The sequence below is a fragment of the Orbicella franksi genome, chromosome 10, assembly GCF_964199315.1.
Source record: "Orbicella franksi chromosome 10, jaOrbFran1.1, whole genome shotgun sequence".
In the NCBI taxonomy this organism is placed as follows: Eukaryota; Metazoa; Cnidaria; class Anthozoa; order Scleractinia; family Merulinidae; genus Orbicella; species Orbicella franksi.
Window position 1 is genome coordinate 29,375,042 of NC_138154.1, and position 19,395 is coordinate 29,394,436.

Consider the following 19,395-nt stretch of genomic DNA (forward strand, 5'->3'; position numbering starts at 1 on the left):
ACTGTGATGATTTTTACATAGGAAAAACAAAGCGTCGACTACACGATAGAAAAACTGAACATTTTAAGGCTCTTGCTAAAGGCGGTCACACCTCAGCCATTGCGGATCACGTTACTTCCACGGGTCATAATATTAAATGGGACAATTTTGATATCTTAGCAACTGTTAGGTCAGATATACATTGTAAAATTAAGGAAACATTGTTAATTCGTGATGTAAAGCCAGCCTTGAATGAAAACGTTGGCAGTGAAAAACTTTTTCTTTACTAGCATTTTGTATTGTTATTATTATTATGGTAATTTTTTTTTTCTCTCCCGCAGACTCATCTGTTTGTTATTGACTATTAGTCTTGTTACATATTATTAGATACCGGTCTTTTTCTTTTTCTTCGCGTTTAAATTTCGATTGTAATCTAGTTAACAGTCACTTCTGAAGATGTATGTTGTACATACGAAACGTCAAGGAAATTAACTTCGTTTAACATGCGTTTTGGTTCCATGTTTATCACCGCGGTTTGTGTTTTGTTTCTTCTCAAGCTGCAGTGGTTGGAAAGAGAGGCAGACTGTAATAAAGTAGGCGAGGATGCCGCTTGGTTGATTTATTTATACTTGAGCACGCGCGAATTGTTTTCGGTATTTCACTGTTAAGAAAACAAGTCTCCCCCTATCTGCTGAGAGACTCTCCTGCATATATATTCAGTGGGTTGCTTATATGTATGCAATATGTAAAGAGTGTTTGTGGATAAAATGTGTCTTCGCAACGAAATTGTGCACTGAGGGAAAATAAAGGGTTCGGGAACCGTCTTTAGGTTAATTTTGTCCCAAAAAAATTGATTCTCTACGAAAACAATACACCAGCATTCCATTAGTGACGTTAAAATGTTGCCGCTAACCGGGCATATTGAGGAAGCATGTAAAGTTCATAACTTTTTTCGTTTACACGATCGGCGAAATTCCCGCCATTTTTTCTAACCTGGGGCCTGACCCACAGTCAAAACTCGCGCATGCTTATTACCTTTTTCCGCTCTGAATTGTACCACCGTTTATTATATGGCTAGTTCCGTGAGCGGGCAAGATGAATCAAATCCTGCGCTGTAATTGGCTACCCGCGTGGGCAAGCTGGAGCTCTATTGCTCGCTCGGAACTACCCTCCTTGTCCCGCAAGGAGAAATCCCCGAAAGCCATATAAGAAATCCTTTATTGACCAAGCTTGTTCGGTCAAGATGGCTGGATATTGGCCTCGTTCTTTTTTTGCGAGTTTATGGACCTCGACTCCGTCTCAGTCCAGAAACACGCAAAAAAACAGAACTTGGCCAATATCCAGCCATCTTGACCGAACAAGCTTGGTCAATAACCCATACTTAACAACTGATGCTACAACAAAGTGTTTTCATATGAGGTCACGACAGCCACATTGCATTTGGTGTCCCAAAACCATGCATCGAGCGGCGCAACCTCGTTCCCAGGGTCCCCTCTCTTCCTCCCTCGATGCGGCTGGTCACGTGTCTACGTATGCCAACCAAAGCCGCACCGAGGGTGGGTCCTCAACTCAAATTTTGTCAATACTGTCTAGGGAGGTGAATGTTGCGCTGCTTATTTTGAACGTGAAGCAAGTGTGATTGTCAGAGATCCTGCCTGACTAATGCTTCGTCGCTATGATCTGAACTTCTATGAGTATGAGATGCTAACTGAGAGGGAACTTTGCTTATTTTTCACTACTTTTTTAAAAACCTTCAACAACCTGCTTCGGATTAGTTTAATCAGTTTTTCACAGCAAAAGAATTAAGTAACCGTCGATTTATCGACGGGATGCATTCAGCTAAATGAGAAGCTAGTTTCTTGGCCGAAAATTGGACTTACCGCTAGAACAGTTTTAAAACGAAAGCCGTTGGATTTTGGAAACGCGCGACCGATGTCGCCGTTATCAAGTTCTTCATAAAATTTCTCTCAGCAAGAGAACCGAATGACCGTCAAACTGTCGATTGGATGAATTCAATCAAATTAAAAGTTAGTCTCTTGGCCAAACACTGGACGTATCAAACTCTACACGAAGGCATCAATGTCTCCGCTGTGATTTTGCCGATCGAAAAATATAAGCTGCTTAATCAAGGTATTCAGCACTCAGTCGTTGCTGATGTCAAGTTATTCGTAATTTCTTTTCGCCGCAAGAGAATGGAATGACCGTCAAACTGTCGATGGGAGTAACTCAATGAAATTCAAAACTACCTTTGTAGGCGAACAAACGACGAGTAAATACCTACGTTGTGATTTTGCGGAATGAAAAATGAAATTAAATTCACCGCGCGGTTCATTTATTGTTGTGGTCGTCATTTCCAAGTTCTTTGCCAATTATTTTCACCACCACAAATTCCAGAGACCGTCCAACTATCGATGGGAAAATTCAGCCAAATGCAGAGCTAACCTTTAAGCCGAACTTTGATGCATTGAACTCCAATATCGAATGTGTCAATGCCTCCGCTGTGAGTTCGGCTGAAGTTACAAATTCCACTCCCTACTGGGCTCAGTAGGTGAGCTCAGTGGAGACAAACTTTAACTGTCCTGCCCCTCCCTCCAATCATTTTTCTGGCACTGCCAAAAGCTAGCAGACACGTGACCAGCCGCAACCAGGGTACTTTCTCGAGGGAGGAAGAGAGACGACCCTTGGAACGAGGTTGCAAGCGGTGGGACTTACTTAGCTTTTTTCTGATGTAAACATTTTGTTTTGTTCCAATAAGTTTACATGGCCGCTGGCCACGTGAGTGAAAACGCTCTAAAGGTATGACATAAATACCCACCCATTGGTAAACTAGCAACAGTAATTTTTATGGCATGATAGGTTATCATAAAAACATAACCTGTTTCTAAAAATACACTAAATTTTAGCTTTTTAAAAGTGCTTATTACTCAAAAAGAGCTCGGCGACCGCCATCTTTATAATGGGAATTGTGATAAAAATATTAGATGCAACGTTTTGCAAAATTTAAAGAAATTCTGTCTAGTGGGTTCAGAGCCACTTTAAATTTTCGAAAAGTTAAGGTGGCTCTGAATCTTCTCGATGGAATTTCATGAACTTTAGCGAGAAAATGCAAGACTAGAAAATAGCACCAAAAGTAACTCTCAAATACTTTATTTCTGTACATTGTAAAAAAAGAAGTGTATTTACATAGAAAAAAAAATGCTGGTAAAAAATAACGCAACTTACATTTCCACTGGAAAAAAAAAAGTTCTCTTCTACCAATTGATATTTAGTATCAACACACACAGCGTTAACTAAAAACAATGACATAGATTGACTCTCGAGAAATCAAAACAATAGTCTAAGTAGAGAGGGAACTTGGGAGAACACCTTTGCTTTGTCGAGAATCATTCTATTTCAACTAGGATACAATGTTAAAATCAACAATTATCAATGACTGTATTAAAACTATACTACCATTTTCGTAACAGCCATGCAACTTAAAAACTCGTTCAATTCTTGATTTAATCACAGGCCTATCTGATTTTCAATTCTTTATAATTGTGACACTAAGACCTCTGCTGATTGTACGCTCAATACAATACCAACACACTTTGTTACCATGACAACTAGAAAAATTGCCGAAATCATTCTTCATTTACATTTCATTTAGAGTGTAGTCTTTCAACCAGAATAAGTGAAAATTCTCAAGAAGCTTTTACTATCAAAAACTACATTCTCCTGACCAAGTATTGGGAATGTATGAAGATAAAGAAAGGAGAAATCATCAAGTGAAACTGAACTCAAGTCTATTAAATACTCTCTAGATCAAGAGTGGAAGGAAAACAAATCGTCTCTCGCAGCTCTTTTGGAAACACAAAACCTCACACCCATCTCTAAATTAGGGCAAAATTATTCTTCCCAAATTTAGCTAACTAGCTGTACTGAACTACCCACCGATGCAACTGTTTCTTTTTTCTTTTTTCTTTGTCTTTTTTTTTTTTTGCAATGATGCAACTGTGAAATAATTGCTATGTTATTAGACCCCACTGAGAGGCTTACAAATCTTGGAGTTTAACCTAAAACGAATGAGTTAATTATCATATATATTGATATTATATATTTTTGTGTACCTTTCAAGTATATTATACAGTAATAAATGATTAAAACACTGCAACAAAACCCTACACAATTACAAGATTTTTTTTAGTACACAATTGCTCCCATACAAAACGTTAAATTTCTAGCCCAATTATTTCAACTCTCTCATTCAAACATGACAAAATGGTCTCCTTGCCTTGCAAGTTTTGTAGGTCTATAATGCCAATGGGCGGTTATTCAAAACAGGACTCAAACAATTTAAAACCTAAACCTCTGAACACGCCCTTTAGATGAAAAAACTATCTTTGCAAATACAGGGACGAATTCCCTTTAACTCCTCTTCCAACGATGATAAGCATTGGAATTATTTTAAGGCCATTTACCCCTGTGAGAAAAACTGATACAAGCATAGAGTAAGACTAGACTTCTCTCCTAAAGGAACACAAAGAGATCAATGCTCCTTTTTTTCCCAGCTGCAAAGGCTATGCGGGTAAAACCACCTCAAAAGTGAGAAAACAAACACTGAGAAAAGATTTTCATTACGACTAAAAGAAATAAATTTCTAACTTGACTTCTCTTATACATACATTTGCAGTACAACAAGATGCAATCACAGGAAATTTCTGTTTTAACCTAAGTCCCAAACTAAGGGCAAGACAGGCCAGGGAACTTCTGGATTGTACTTGTGCCACTTCCTTCCATTCACATTGTTACACACATCCACTTACATGTACTTTCTGTACTCAAAAAGGAGACTGAATTGAATTTCTACAAGTTTTGTTAACACTGACTTTAAGTTCCAAAGATCAACGTGCCGAAATTAAACTCCACTATATCGGAAATAATGTACAATAAAAATAAAAGTGACTCATGACCATTGCCCTTAACTGAACAAAAAAACAACAACAACAAATAAACAAACAAAAATCCATGTTTAAGGCAACATGTGTTTGTGTGTACTGAACAATGTTAAGGTTCTTGCACTGCAAGCCCCTCATACATGATTTGTATAACTGATATCAATTACCATGGTCCTATATGGCCTCCTTTGTCTCCCTCATAAGTCGGCTCAATAACAAAGAGCCGGGAAAATGTTCCAGCACTCTTATGACATGGGACACTACCTGGCTGATATGTCATCATGTTTTAATAAGTACACGTATGCTTGTATACAAACTTTACAAGGCAGTATTTACTTCTTGACATCTTGACACATTTTGATCAAATTTCATGAACTGTAATCCTCTTCTATCTTTGTGATCCTGTACTTCTCCCTCAAAATACTGGTTCTCTTTTGTTCTGTAGAATTTTTCCATCCAATTGATAAAATTATGTTCATTTGGTGACATTCGGCAAAAAGATCTTATGCAAGTTACAACAAAAACTTCATATACATGTACTGTAATCAGCCAGGACGCTGCCCTTGTTAGAGAATGAATACCACACACAAACATGGACAACATAGAACCTTAATCAAAGGCAATTGTCCATTACAGATCTCATCTGGCATTTTTTCATTACTTACTTTGGTTTGACCATTATTCATTCTTAAGTTTTCAATTTTTTTTTTACACAATATTTTGTATGAAAAGAGCCATCTAGAATAACAGAAGGTGACAGAAGTTCTAACAAAAATCCTCATCACAGGTTTGTGATCATTGACAAACCATCTTCTAGGTGTCGCAGTTTAAGCCACTGTAGTTGTATTGAAGTGTAGCGTACGAGCTGCTGGCCGGTAGCTGGCCAAGAACTGATGTGCTTGCTGTGTAAGCAACTGTTGATCAGGTGTTTTGCCACATGCTACTTGTTCCCATGCTGTGTCAAGCTGCTAAGATAAACAAAAACGGAAATATAGATACCAACAAAACAATTACAGCCACTCACATTGTCTCTAGACTAAGGACAGAATAATATTCTTGATTACACCAACTATAATCCAGTATTCTCATTTCTATACATGTACAATTGCAGTAACTACAAACAGGCTGTAACAGGCAAACTAATAATGGAATAGGAAAGAAGGGTGTTTGTAATGATTTGTTCTCGGTCGCATGCTTTGAGAACAAAAACAGCAATAATAATATTACCTTTGGTGTTGATTTCTGAGGAGTCTCTTGAAATCGTAATAAGCGCATAGGATGCCCTTTTCTTCGGTGTCGCTGAAATGAAAAGATGCCATGGTTAAATATTAAGTAAGGTTAGAATTTAGAATTAAGAATTTTTTAAATTGTACTTTATTATAGTTATAGGATTTTTAAATTGCACATATCTTTATTTACCAGGGCACCTTTAGATACCAGCCTCCTTGCTGAATCAGCTACCCTGGTACAATAGTTACTTTACTTCCTAAGGTTGTAAACTGACAAGATTTGAGATTTGTATTGGGGAACTAAGGTAGCTTAAGGTTACCGTATACCTTCAGGGGTGTCTCGCGTCCAAGCGATGTAGCGCGTCCGGTTTAAGCTGTAGATACCTAAGCCGCTATATCAAATTAAAGCTTATAGAGCTGGCTATCAAACCATACCCAAAATTTTGAAATAAAATGAATTGCCAATTTTTTCACGGCCACTAAATGCAAGCGTCCTAATCACCTTTTGGAAGCTACAAGTCAAAGCGAATTTTGTTTTTCGCCAATTTAGTTTTTTCCTCGCTTTCAGGACAAAAAGGGCTAAAAAAGCGTGTCTGCGTTTTTCCATATTCAATTGTAGTAAAAAGTTACAGAACATTTTCGAAATAGGATTTTAAAAATGTGAAGTGATCGTACAAAAATTGCTCTCGGAGAAAAAATATTTCGAAATAAACAATTCGCAGATACCTTTTTTGTTTTTTATATGTTAATCTAGCTACTGTCCAAATTTGAGGGCAAACAAACAAATTCCTTTTGAGTTGTAACTCTTTAAAGTGTCTGCTTCAGGCGAAAATATTTATTCGAGAAAACAGTGCTAAGAAAAATATCTTGCTTCGCAAACAAACTCCGCCCAGAAACGCCTTCAACTGGGTTCTCAGATCACTGAGCCAATCAGCGCTTGGAAAATTTACTACCATTAACTGGCGGTGAAATTTACGCGTGAATCTCAAAAAAAAACCTTGCGTTTCGTAATGCACTCAAGGCGGAGAGATAATTTTTCTGCCGCTGGGTTTTTCTTGAAGCTGGTTTGGCGAAATGGGGAAGACGAAAAAGGATACGAACGCTAGAGTAGCTGGGCGACGAGAACAAACTAAAGAAAGCGCGGCAGAGCAAATGTGTATGGATAATATTCCAGTGGATCTCAAGGAGTTGGACGATTCATCGGTATCGAACTCAACAAAAGAGTCACTGTAAACATCGCTGTTATAGCTGTCGAGTTCCCAAATTTTACACAACCTTTCTCTTCTCTTGCCTCGATCTTTTTGCCCGCTTGATACGTCCGTAGCTTCATCCGCGAGGCCAACTTTCGCTTCTTCACTCAATGATGTATTTTCATTCATTCTTCGCTTTTTCGAACTGGTCAACGGAGTTTTCCGTGGTCCATGTTTACTTATAACTTAATAGAATTACATCTAATACGAAAAATGCTTGGATTAACAATGCTGATTAACTGAGTAGCCAGCCAATTCGTGGTATCCATATCGGTAATATTCCCGCGAAAGTAGTCTCGGTTGATTGCATACACGTTATAGGGCTGTCAATCAAGAGGGAACTGTTACTTCCGGCCATAACGTAAAACCTCCATTTCTCCGCCAATATTAGGTTTTTTTCAATTTTGTTTTCAGAAATTAGAGATTACTCTTCGACCATTACTTTGAACCAAAAATCCAAATTTGAAAAAAATTGCCGATCTGAAGGTATACTGTAACCTTAAGTCCACACATGAGCCAAGTGGCTCATCAGGCCAGAGCTGATCCCTGTTTCTTAGCATGAAGCCACTAGGAGCATTTCTACTGCCCCCCTGGATGGGATGCTAGTCCATCACAGGGTTACCCCCAGCATAAAATTCGCTGGTACCCATTTATACACCTGGGTGGAGAGAGGCACTGTGAGAGTAAAATGTTTTGCCAAGACCGCAACGCATGTCCCCGGCCAGGGCTTGAACCCAGACCGCTCAATCTGGAGGCCAGCGCACCACCCACAAGTTACCAAAACAAAAAAAACTTTCAAAACCAGAAACAAACAAAATGAAACAAAATCTACCAATCACACCCCACCGATGTGATATTTTAAAACCACTGCAGTTCATGTAAACATCTGTTTCCTGAGAGGTTCAATAAGATAAGTGATGGTAGGGAAACAAGGAACCATTGATTGAGCAGGGCTTTCATTAGAAGCCGGCTACCGCTGGAGCTCCGGTAGCTGCGAGTCATCGAGTACTTGGCCATGTTTGTCAACAAATAGTTCAAAAATATAACTCTTAAAATGTTTACAGCCTACCCATTTTTCAGTTCAAATAAATCTGATAAAATAAAGTGCACACTTGCCTTGAGAATTTTAGAATAAAGCATATATCAACACGATTTCTGTACCGCGACGGATCGCAACTGATTGAGAAACGCTCAGCCATTTTCAGCGGTATCTTAATGAAATTTAGCCTCGCTCCCAAACTATTACCATGTGGTTGGTTGAACAAAGATGGCGGCCAAGCGCAGCCTCGGACAGACTGAATTGTTTTCATTCTTTACAAAGAAACCAGGAACTGGAACAGGTATTTTGAATAAATTTTGACTTTGCAATTGTTTTCTCATAAACCCATTGTGTTGTTTTTCGCTTAGTTAAGAATATTAATTGCAGAAAACAAAACCACACATTCCAATGATTCAGATGAAACTTCGCCAGTCAGCCCAACTGAAAGTATACCTGAAGTCACAGATCATGCCTCGTCATCTCCGCAATCTTCCGAAACTCCTGAGCCAGACAAAGGGCCATTAGCCGAAGAAATGAAATACTTTATTCACTCATCATTTGGAAATTCAGTCGACAAACCTGTACACTGTCACAGTTTTTACACATGTCAAGGGAGCAGATGCAATTCTGTCACTCAAACTGAAATGAATCGATTACGAGCAACAAACCAAAAAGATCGCTTCCAGCATCAATGGATCCTTGACAAAAAACTCTCTTTCTGCAAAAAGACTGGTGTGAACCGGCTAGTTTATGTAGAAGGTAGGGGAATGTTTTGTCTTTTGTGTAGAAAACATGATGCAACGAATCTTCAAAACAAGAGCAAAAAGTTTAACACTGAACCTGCTGTCCGCTTTAAACGCAAGTCCATGGAAGAACACCCAACTTCACAACAACATAAAGCTGCCGTGAGTGCAGAACTTTTAAGTCGTGTTTCTGTCTTCCAGAAAGAGTTTGAAGAAAGAGAAAAATCAAAGGAAGATGTATATTTCAATGCATTCTTGGCTCTTTACTGGATAGCGAAAGAAGAAATCGCGAACACAAAGTTTACCAGTCTTTTGGAAGTTGTAGAGAAAATGGGATTATCAAATATGAAATTCTTTGAGCATCGCTCAGGAGGATCAGTGATAGAAATGTTTATTTTGATGGGGGAGATGGTAAAATCCGAGGTTGTGAGGAAGGCACAGCAAGTCAGCTTCATGGGTCTCTTGATCGATGAAGTAATGGATATTGCCCAGAGAGAGCAGCTTGTGTCATTCATCAGATATGTTGACCAAGATACCTATGAAGTGAAAACAGATTTCCTTGCTGTGAATGACATTTCAGAGAGCTCAACTTCTGCCAATGCTCAAACCATCAAGTCAGTTGTTGTGAAACAGCTGTTAGATTGTGACCTAGATATCAATAAATTATCAGGTTTGTCAACTGATGGCGCATCTGTAATGGTGGGAAAGGAGAATGGTGTTGCTGCTAAGCTTAAGAGAGAAGCTAAGATGTTATTGAATGTTCATTGCATCTGCCATAGATTGGCCCTTGCATGTGAGGATGCAAATGACCACATTTCATATATCAAGACTGTTGAAAAGGTTTTGATTCAACTATGGTCTTTCTTCCACAACTCGGGAAAGTGCACAGCAGCATACACCAAAGCAGTTATTGCTTCAGCAGAGTTACAGATTTCACATTCTGTAAAGAAAAGGGTTGTAAAGCGCGTTAAGAAGGCCACCTGAACAAGACGGCTGTCTACAGAAAGTACTGTTGATGGTATTTTTCTTAACTTTGTGCCTTTGATCCAAACTTTGCAAATCTACAGCAATGATAGTGATCCTGTTGCAATAAGCTTGATCACTCAAATCAAGTCGAAGAAATTCCTTGGAGCAGTGTATTTACTTCATGAAGTCCTGCCAATTCTGAGCCATCTCAGTCAGCCTTTCAGAAAGGAAACATATCCTTTGCTGTCATAGCACCTGCTGTAGAATTTATTTTAGAGGAACTGAAAAGTGTGGCCGAAAAACAATCACCCCTGGAATGTTTGAGAAGAGATCTTACTGAAGACGGCCGACTACACTACAGTGGATTGACTCCTCTAACAGCACATGATGAGACACTTCTCAGAAACCTGACTTCAAAGTATGTCCATGCTCTGCAAGACAATATTGCTTCCCGTTTTAAGGAAGCCTTCCCATCTTGAGTGGTTTCAAAATCTTTGATCCAGTTGCAGTGCCACCCAAGTCTGATCAGAGCTTTAGTGAGTATGGAGACAAAGAGATCAAGATCCTTGCAGAATATCTGTATCAGCTGGAGACTGGAGAATCAAAGGTCCAGGAGACAGAGGAATTGATTTGTGAGTGGCGGAAGTTCAAGTACAGCATCTTAAAACTCAAGAGTGAAATGCCAGCAGATGTCGTTAAGCCACCAAAGAACAAGGACCTGACATCCCAAACACCTACAGATTGGCTTTTACATCACATGCTTTCCAATCAATCGACTTACAGTCATTTTGTGCCAGAGCTTCTTCGTCTTGCTGAGGTGTACATGTCTCTGCCAGTAAGCAACGCCTGGCCGGAGCGAGGGACATCAGCAGTCAAACGACTGAAAACAAGGCTGAGAAGCTCTCTGAAAGGTGATATGTTGGAATCACTAATGCATATTACAATCAATGGGCCAGAAGTACAGGAGTGTGAAAGCCTGGTCAAGAAAGCAGTGAAAAAGTGGCATAAAGTGAAAGCTCGTAGAAAAATTGCTAAATCAATCTCAGCAAGTGCCACTTCCAGTAACTGCCCAACAGTTTCTAATGCTGCTGTCCAAGTTGATATGCTGCCACCGCTGGCACTAGATGTTCCAGAACAAGTGAATGCCATGGGAGATGGGATTGGAGTTGAAGATTTGGAGAAAGAAGTTAATTCAAAATTCTTTAAGGAGGAAGACGTTTGTGAAGATTTTGATGAAGAAATTAGCTATACTTTCAGTTGAATGACAGCATCTTCTCGCAGCATTACCACCACACTGGCTTGTCATGATGTTTGGTGTAAATTGGTGTAAATTGTTCTCAAGTGCGACTTCATTTTTTTTAAAGTAAACCTTTTTCATTGCCTTTGACCTTTTCACTTTTGTCTGTAAAAATTAAAAATATATATATTTCTTTTAATGGTAAATATTCATCATTAACTTTACTTTCTCATGCCAAGAACACTGGAAATTGCTTTTCCGAGCTTCTAAATTTAAAATTTTTCTGGGGGGGCATGCCCCCAGACCCCCTAGAAACGGTGGCCTTTGGCCACCTAAATAGTCACAGCCGCCTACTATTATATGGGCAGACACCTACTTCAAATCTTATTGAAAGCCCTGATTGAGTAGACTTGGTGTGTTAATGAAAGGTGCAGTAATTTTTAGTTCCTATTCTGGCTAAACTAATATTTATATATCATCATAAGTTGTGCTTATTTCCAACATAAATGTTGCTGCAATTCTAAAAAACTGTTCCCTGCATGCAGACATTCCTCACGTGTAGGAGACTTCTGCATCCACTTCAGCAGGGGTTTCATTAAGGGCTGGGCAGTCGGCAAATTTACCAGCTGTGGGGATGACCATCTAGAGGAAATGTTTTCTTATGAAGAAGTTCAGTTTAAGAAGTTTTGCCCGCCTGTGAAAACCATTAACCCCCCTACTGAAAATGTTAATGAAACCCCTGCTTTAGGCTACGAATCTGATGCCACATCAAGACAATAAACACTAGTTTATCACACTGTTACTTCCCAACACTTTTTGCCTCACAATGCATTGAATATGTAACAAGGAACTTGTAATATCCAGTCCACCATTCCGACAATTCCAGTATAGTTCAGTTTTGCACATGCGCATACATCGCTATATAGTACCACGTTGTCAGATGTAGTCGGCGAAGTGTTTTGTTATTAAACGGCATTTATCCAGAGAAAGACTCGCGGTTGTTACAGAACTAGATGCTTATCATTTCTTTTGAAAAATGCATGGCATTTTAAGCGTTACTTAATGACATACTGAAGTCTAAAGTCTAAAGTTAACACTTGGGAACCACAAGTCACCTGGATATCCACAGCACTAGGACATAAGAAATGTTCAACGCGTGTAGTTTGTGCTGCGTTTTTTCCACTTACTACAGTTTCAGATGGCACAGAACAGGGTGTGGCGAAGGGGTTGTGCTGGCCAAAGATCTCTGAGGGTTTGATCAGGGATGAATCCCTGTATGGTGAGGGTACAACTGATGTATGCACAACACTCGAATCCTCCTGAAAACTACAGCATGTATTAGAAAAATACCTTAAAAATATGTGCGCTGATTGGTTTTAAATCATGTATCCCTAACTCGATGGAAACACAGAACTAGCACCACCTATTGACGTAATGATGGCGCAAGCAAAGAGAATTTACATTTTGATGATCAAAGTAAACAAGGTTTTTTTTCTTTTTTTCGTCACCGTATTTTCTAAAAGAAATAGAAAACATGTTCTCCACGTTTCTATCAAGTTATAGAAGCATTCGTGAAAGTTTGGGAGAACTCAAATAAGCTGTGGAAACACTTGCTTAACGTATCGTGTTCCCACAGCATTTCTTGTTCTCCCAAACTTCCACTCGTGTTTCTATGATTTGATAGAAACAGAGTACATGTTTCCTATCTCTTAATAATTATGTTCCTCATTGTTGGGCGAGCCTAAGTTGGTCAAAATCAAGCTGCGCGTAAGCCGGTCTCGGCTACTTTTTCAGTGTTAAGATTAAGTCAGGCTATATTTCGGCCAACAGGCTCGAAACCGAACGTTTGATTATTTTTGACGTGGCGATTTTATTGAAAACCAAGGTCATCACAAAATAGTTTAGAGTCCCTGGGACTGGGAAATATCGTCTAAGTTCTTGGAAATCAAGCCTAAGTTGGTCAAAATCAAGGTGCGCGTAAGCACGGTCTGGGCTACTCTCTTAGCGTCAAAATTAAGTGGGACTATATTTCGGCCAGGTAGCTCGAAACTGAGCGTTCAATTATTTTTTTTCTGGCGATTTTACTGAAAACCAAGGTCATCACGAGTTAGTTTAGAGTCCCTGGGACTGGAAAATATCGTCCAAGTTCTTGGAAATGAAGCCTCAGTTGGTCAAAATCAAGCTGCGCGTAAGCCGGTCTCGGCTACTTTTTCAGTGTTAAAATTAAGTCGGGCGTATATTTCGGCCAGCAAGCTCGAAACCGAGCGTTCAATTATTTTTCCCCTGGTGATTTCACTAAGAACCAAGGTCATCACGATTAAGTTTAGAGTCCGTGGGACTTAGAAATATCGTCCAAGTTCTTGGAAATTAAGCCTAGGTTTGTCAGAATCAAGCTGCGCGTAAGCCGGTCTGCACTACTTTTTTAGTGTTTAAATTAAGTGGGGCTATATTTTGGCCAGCAAGCTCGAAACCGAGCGTTCAATTATTTTTCCCTTGCGATTTCATCTAAAACCAAGGTCATAACGATTTAGTTTGGAGTCCCAGGGACTGGGAAATATCGTCCAAGTTCTTGGAAATCAAGCCTAAGTTGGTCAAAATCATGGAGCGCGTAAGCCGGTTTTGGCTACTTTTTCAGTGCTGAAATTAAGTACATACATACATATACTTTATTTAACCTCGAATTTACAGAGTAGCTTGTTAGCTACTATCTTCGAGAGAAATAAATATTAGAAAGAAAAAGTAAATAGATAAAATAAAATAAAATGAAATACAATTACAATTCTATTATCATTTATACACTATATATATTTACACTGTGGAAAAGCCTCATATTTAACGATCTTTTGCTTGAATTGAAGAAAATCAGATGTCCTGTAAGTGTCCGGGAGAGAGTTCCATATTTTACTAGCTAAGTATGAAAAAGAGTGCAGACCATAAGTAGTTGTTTTTGCTTTAGGAAGGTCCAGAATATAATTGCCACGCAGATTATAGGATGAGGTACGTACAGTTAACATATCCCTTAAATAAACTGGATAATAAGTAAAAAACAGACTCTTATATAAGTGGGGCTATATTTCGGTCAGTAAGCTCCAAACCGAGCCGTTATTGTTCCCCTGGCGATTTCACTGAAAACCAAGGTCGTCACGATTTAGTTTAGAGTTTCCTGGGACTGGGAAATATCGTCCAAGTTCTTGGAAATCAAGCCTAAGTTTGTCCAAATCGAGGTGCACGTAAGCCGGTCTGGGCTACTTTTTCAGCGTTGAAATTAAGTGGGGCCATATTTCGGCCAGCAAGCTCGAAACCGAGCGTTCAATTTTTTTTTTCCCCTGTCGATTACACTGAGAACCAAGGTCATCACGATTTAGTTTAGAAATTACTCTAAATGCTACGTGTAGGACATAATTGGAATAAAATGGCTTACCTTATGTTTGCATTGCGTTATTTTGATGTCTCTTGGTTCATGGAGGTGGTTTAGAGCCATTTAGGCGAGTTTTACTTTCTGGCGGTTTGCTTCCGCTAAAGAGAAACGAAACTTAGGCGGGCGACCCACTCGCCAGACGGCCCGCACTCAAAGCCCCGTAAATTCCACAAAAATGGTCTAATCTCGTCAAAATTGCCTCATGGCAGCCGTCGATAACTCTTCTTCCCATTCGCTTTCTCCCAAGGTTCCAAAGTTTGTCTTAACCACCCGAGAATAGCTGGTTTTCCAGCTCTTGCTTTCAATTTTTTGCTCCGTCTCGATCCGTAACCGATTATCTTGGCCACACGATTTGAATTTCTTGACAAAGTCGCTTCCAACCGTAGAGAGGCACAGGGCGGTTGGAGGCGACTTTGTCACGATGGCCCGGTCGCTAAGCTAGAAATTCCAAAAAAAAAAAAAAAATCTAAAACTGTGGGCCCCAAAATTATCTCACGCACAAAATATGTCACACCTTGCCGAAATTTACCGCCTGTTTTCTAGACGCATTACCGCGGAGTTTGTCATTCCTATCTGTATATCCGTAGGTGTGTTCCTACGAAATGTAAACTCTTGTACGAGTTAGGTATATATACAGGCGCTTCGTGTTGTATTGTTAAATTCCCTGACGGCGTGTGCGTTAGTCACACGAAACGCGTAGGAGAAATAAAGAAGTTATACAACTACAGTTCGCAGAGTGCTGCTCACTAGTTAAGTTTTTATCAAATTGTTCCAGTCTTCGAGTCTTCATAACATGATGTGCTAAACATATGTCTCGTCTGGTTTATTGGTTCACCGCTAAGACACATACTGTATAAGATACAAGAACTGGCAAACCTCCACTACATGAGCTGCATTGCTCCGATGGATCTCCTCATTCTCGATATTTGAGCCACTCTACCTTGTAAACTTCTCGTCGCCTTGCCCTACAAGTTTTTTTTCTCGCCTGAAGACAAAAGCGTAGTCTGCTTTACGCGACTCAGCGCCGTTAGATCGAATGCGAATAGGTTACGAATAAGATCCGAAACGACTCTGCTCGCAGAGTAGCTGCGAAAGATCTTCTGAGAAATCTAGTTTTTTTTCATTATGAAATACAAACGCACAACATGCATGTAAACCATCGGAGGAGGTCTTATAACCGGAATTTTCCGGCATTTTCTTAAACTTCTTTCTTGCCCTCCCAACTTCACCCGTACATCGATTATTTACAATAGAACATGAAACTGTTGTGAAGTATTTTGTTCATCATGCGTTTTCAACTTCCGGTGGATCCATATGCCATCTATAATAGTGTAAAAAGGTTTGAGTCACTAAAGGAGATGACTGCAGGGTTAAGGTGCGCGTCTGAATTGCAGTTGTTGTCAAAAAAAAAATCGGTTTCTTAATAACTTTTAAATAACAAATCCAAACAAAGAGAAAGTCAATTCGTAGCATCACTGATACTTTTATTTATCTTTATCATAATCTAATATGTTATATAGCACTAAGTATGATTTTAAAGATCTATCAAATTTTCATATTATCATTTAAAATGTATTATACCATCATTCAACCTTGGACGCTTTTCCCTTCGAAAGTGGAAGGACAGACAAAGACTCTAGTCCTTGCCGTTACGTTCTGCTATGTCATTGGTCCTTTGATAATATAAACGAAATAAAGTAATTCAGTAGGAATAAATTCCGATGGAGAAAATGCCGGCTATGTAAACCCCCCAAAAGATTTCTGCTCAAAATTCTTTGTGGAAATTGTATTTGTTTTGTTGGAATTCTTTGTTTGTTCGTTTGCATTTCACTATTTTTTCTTTATGGCTTTTCCCGCTCTTCCGAAACTTTAAAAGGCGCCCTCGGAACGAGTTTGAAGTGTTCTATTTCCGAACGCGAAACTCCCTTGAAATGAAGGGCCTCTTTACGTTGTAATATGCATAAGCTTGTTATTTACATAAAGGATAAAGGCTAATCCGAGTAACTGCATTGTGACTAATTATATATAGACAGCAGATGCAAGGAAAATTAACGATATCACATTTCGGTATTAATTCATACCATCTTCAGACTCAATTACACAAGATTCATCGCCTTGTAGATTTACTACCTAATTTAACCAAATCGTTCTCTACCGAGTCATGTAGACTATAAACTAATTGACGTTCAAATGTTGAGTGCTAGAAAATCGCAATACCATAATCGCACTCAAGATGGCAAAACATGACTGTAAATTAAATCGTCAATTAACTTAACATCAATTTTAGTCAGCTACGCTGAAACTCAAGATATAGACAATAAAACACCTGCTCTACTTTTTTTCCTAGAGCGCAGCATCTTATTTATTTTCCTTTAAACTACAGTGGAATCGCGATTTCTCGAATCCCATTTTTTCAAACCTCCCGATAACTCAAACCAAAAGTCGTTTCCCACTACTCATTCCAACACTATACCTCTACCTCCGATTTCTCAAACTCTGCGATTTTTCGCACCGATCTTCGTTTCCATTGGAGGTTCAAAAAATACGGATTCCATTGTATGTTCATCTGCTGTACTCAGACTTTCTCACGACGATAATTGTTTTGTTCTCTCATCATGCTCGTTCATCTATAAAATGTGGCGTTAATGTAATGTTTGAAAACAAGAAAGCTAAACACAGAAATTGGAATAGCTTTTTATAGTATCTCCGTTACATGTCACGAAGAGGAAAAACCGTAAGTTGTCTTTGCTGCTGAGGTCGTTTGCGGAAGAGAGCAAGTAAAGCTGATCTGTATTCTGGCAAACGGAGAGTGTATAATATGGGATTTACAAGAGAGTTTGCATAAAATAAAACCAACAGTGCAGAATTTAAATGAAAATTCGCTGAAAAGGACGGAGACTGCAATATTTTAAATTTAGTAATAAAAACGACATAATTCATTATAACGCGTGGCAGGTACAACAGAAGAGATACAACAGTCACAATCAACAATGTCATGGTCAGTTTTCTTTCTCTACTGGCTGCACCATGGTGTTGAGGCTGCGCTCCACAACGGACTTTAATAACAATGGATGAGTAAGAAACACAAATGATCAAAAGGCAAATTAAAAAAAATGTAACATGCAAGTAAAGACCGTGATAGAGTTTATCAAACTGTAGGAGAAGTATGTAAGCTATTGTTACCAACCCAGATGTAACCCAAACAGCGGCAATTATTAATCGAGATACCCATTTTTTTAGCACATGATGCCTAAACGGGAAGAAAGTCGCGTGCACCCGTTCTAAAGCAACGATGGCAATGTTTGTTAACGAACTAAAGACAAACATCCTCACGAATACTTTTGTAAAATAATATGTGCCATCTTCAATTGAATGCCACTTCCACAGATTACAGGCTGCTCCAGGACGATAGAACAGAACATATAGAACAGCTCCTCCAACAAACATATCTATAACTGCCAAATTTATCACCAGGTACATGCTACGCTTGCGGAGATTACGGTTTCTTATAAAAACAATTATGGTACAGAGGTTGAGTGTTACTATAGCAACACACTCGGCTAGGCCCACAGTCATCCAGGGTATGCAGTCAGATAAAGACAACATCTCAAAGCTCTGTCCTTTTCGTATTACTGTTAGAAGTAATTACTCGTCTGCCTGTGGAAAGAAATGAATTATTATTGCCAGGTTCTTTTTCTGCTTGTGTAAGACATGCAATTACCAGGGAAGAAAAGCTTGCATAAATGTGCAGATTTTATTTTCGAGAGCATGTGCTGTAATTCCTAGGCTTTCGAGGTGTTAAAAAGCCGTTTTTAATATGTTGCTTTCAATAATTAGGTCTGTTGTAGTTTTTAATATGTCTGTTGATATGTTTGTTATAAATAATTTGATGTACGCCCTAAATACCGAAAGCGTATGCTTAAATTTCGGGGCCTTGAGGTGGCCGAACACAGTTTTCGCGCGCGCTTTTGTTGATGCAATTCAGCGCGCGCACAAGGATTGCAAAAAACAAACATGCCGTCAATAAAGCGATCATTTTATTTACTCAACACCCGCAGTATCCGTGCTATTTTTCTCTATAATTGAACACAGTGTATTGATGGCTTTAGTCTTTTATCGCAAATATATATTAGGAAAGGTAAAGATGCAAAGAACTCGACAATTCTCAGCTTTTTCTTTGTTACCGAAAGAACCCAGTTAAATGTAGCGCATGCGTAGTAAGTCAAAAAATTGCGATTGAATGAAAATTTGTACTTTCGGAAATACGCCTATTTCTCGAGACCCACTCATTAGAATTTCACGAAATTTGGCGCGAAAATACTTTAGGAAATTAGTAACTGCAGTATCGAAAATAATTGAACTTTAACAAAGGAAACTCTAGATATTCCAGTAAACCTTCAACAAGGGATAATTAAAGATCTCTCTGTTAAATTATTAGCAAAATGGTGTTAACTTGTGAGAATCGTTACAAGCTTGTTGCATGCAAATTATAAAGAAAATCTAATGACTAGATTTTCTACAAATAAACAAAACCGATTTTAAAGGCCTGTTTATTTTTTCGTGTTGCCATGGCAACGGCACATACGTCAGCTTGACT

The 19,395-nt window shown here is 38.9% G+C and overlaps 2 protein-coding genes and 1 long non-coding RNA gene across 4 annotated transcripts; 1 reads left to right on the forward strand and 2 right to left on the reverse strand.

Moving 5' to 3' along the window:
* Positions 1 to 675: 675 nt before the first annotated feature.
* LOC145499772 (uncharacterized) lies at positions 676 to 13,034 on the reverse strand. Of its 2 annotated transcripts, none has more exons than XR_014050981.1 (3): positions 12,496 to 13,034; positions 6,144 to 6,215; positions 676 to 5,881 (listed from the first exon to the last, which is right to left on the reverse strand). It is a non-coding gene; the product is annotated as an uncharacterized LOC145499772 (long non-coding RNA). The 2 variants fall into 2 exon arrangements; XR_014050982.1 differs by having other exon boundaries at positions 676 to 5,884.
* On the forward strand, positions 7,183 to 10,161 carry LOC145499768 (zinc finger protein 862-like). The gene has a single exon (XM_081479297.1). It carries the CDS (start codon positions 8,968 to 8,970, stop codon positions 10,159 to 10,161), a length of 1,194 nt encoding a protein of 397 aa, XP_081335423.1. The 5' UTR covers positions 7,183 to 8,967.
* A 4,473-nt stretch (positions 13,035 to 17,507) lies between the features above and the next one.
* On the reverse strand, positions 17,508 to 18,890 carry LOC145500863 (histamine H2 receptor-like). The gene has a single exon (XM_081480398.1). The coding sequence runs from the start codon at positions 18,402 to 18,404 to the stop codon at positions 17,508 to 17,510; it is 897 nt and encodes a 298-aa protein (XP_081336524.1). The 5' UTR covers positions 18,405 to 18,890.
* Positions 18,891 to 19,395: the final 505 nt, after the last annotated feature.

Bases quoted from the DNA above. Each gene is read 5' to 3' on its own strand.
- LOC145500863 (XM_081480398.1), bottom strand. From the start codon at position 18,404: ATGTTGTCTTTATCTGACTGCATACCCTGGATGACTGTGGGCCTAGCC.
- LOC145499768 (XM_081479297.1), top strand. From the start codon at position 8,968: ATGAAATACTTTATTCACTCATCATTTGGAAATTCAGTCGACAAACCT.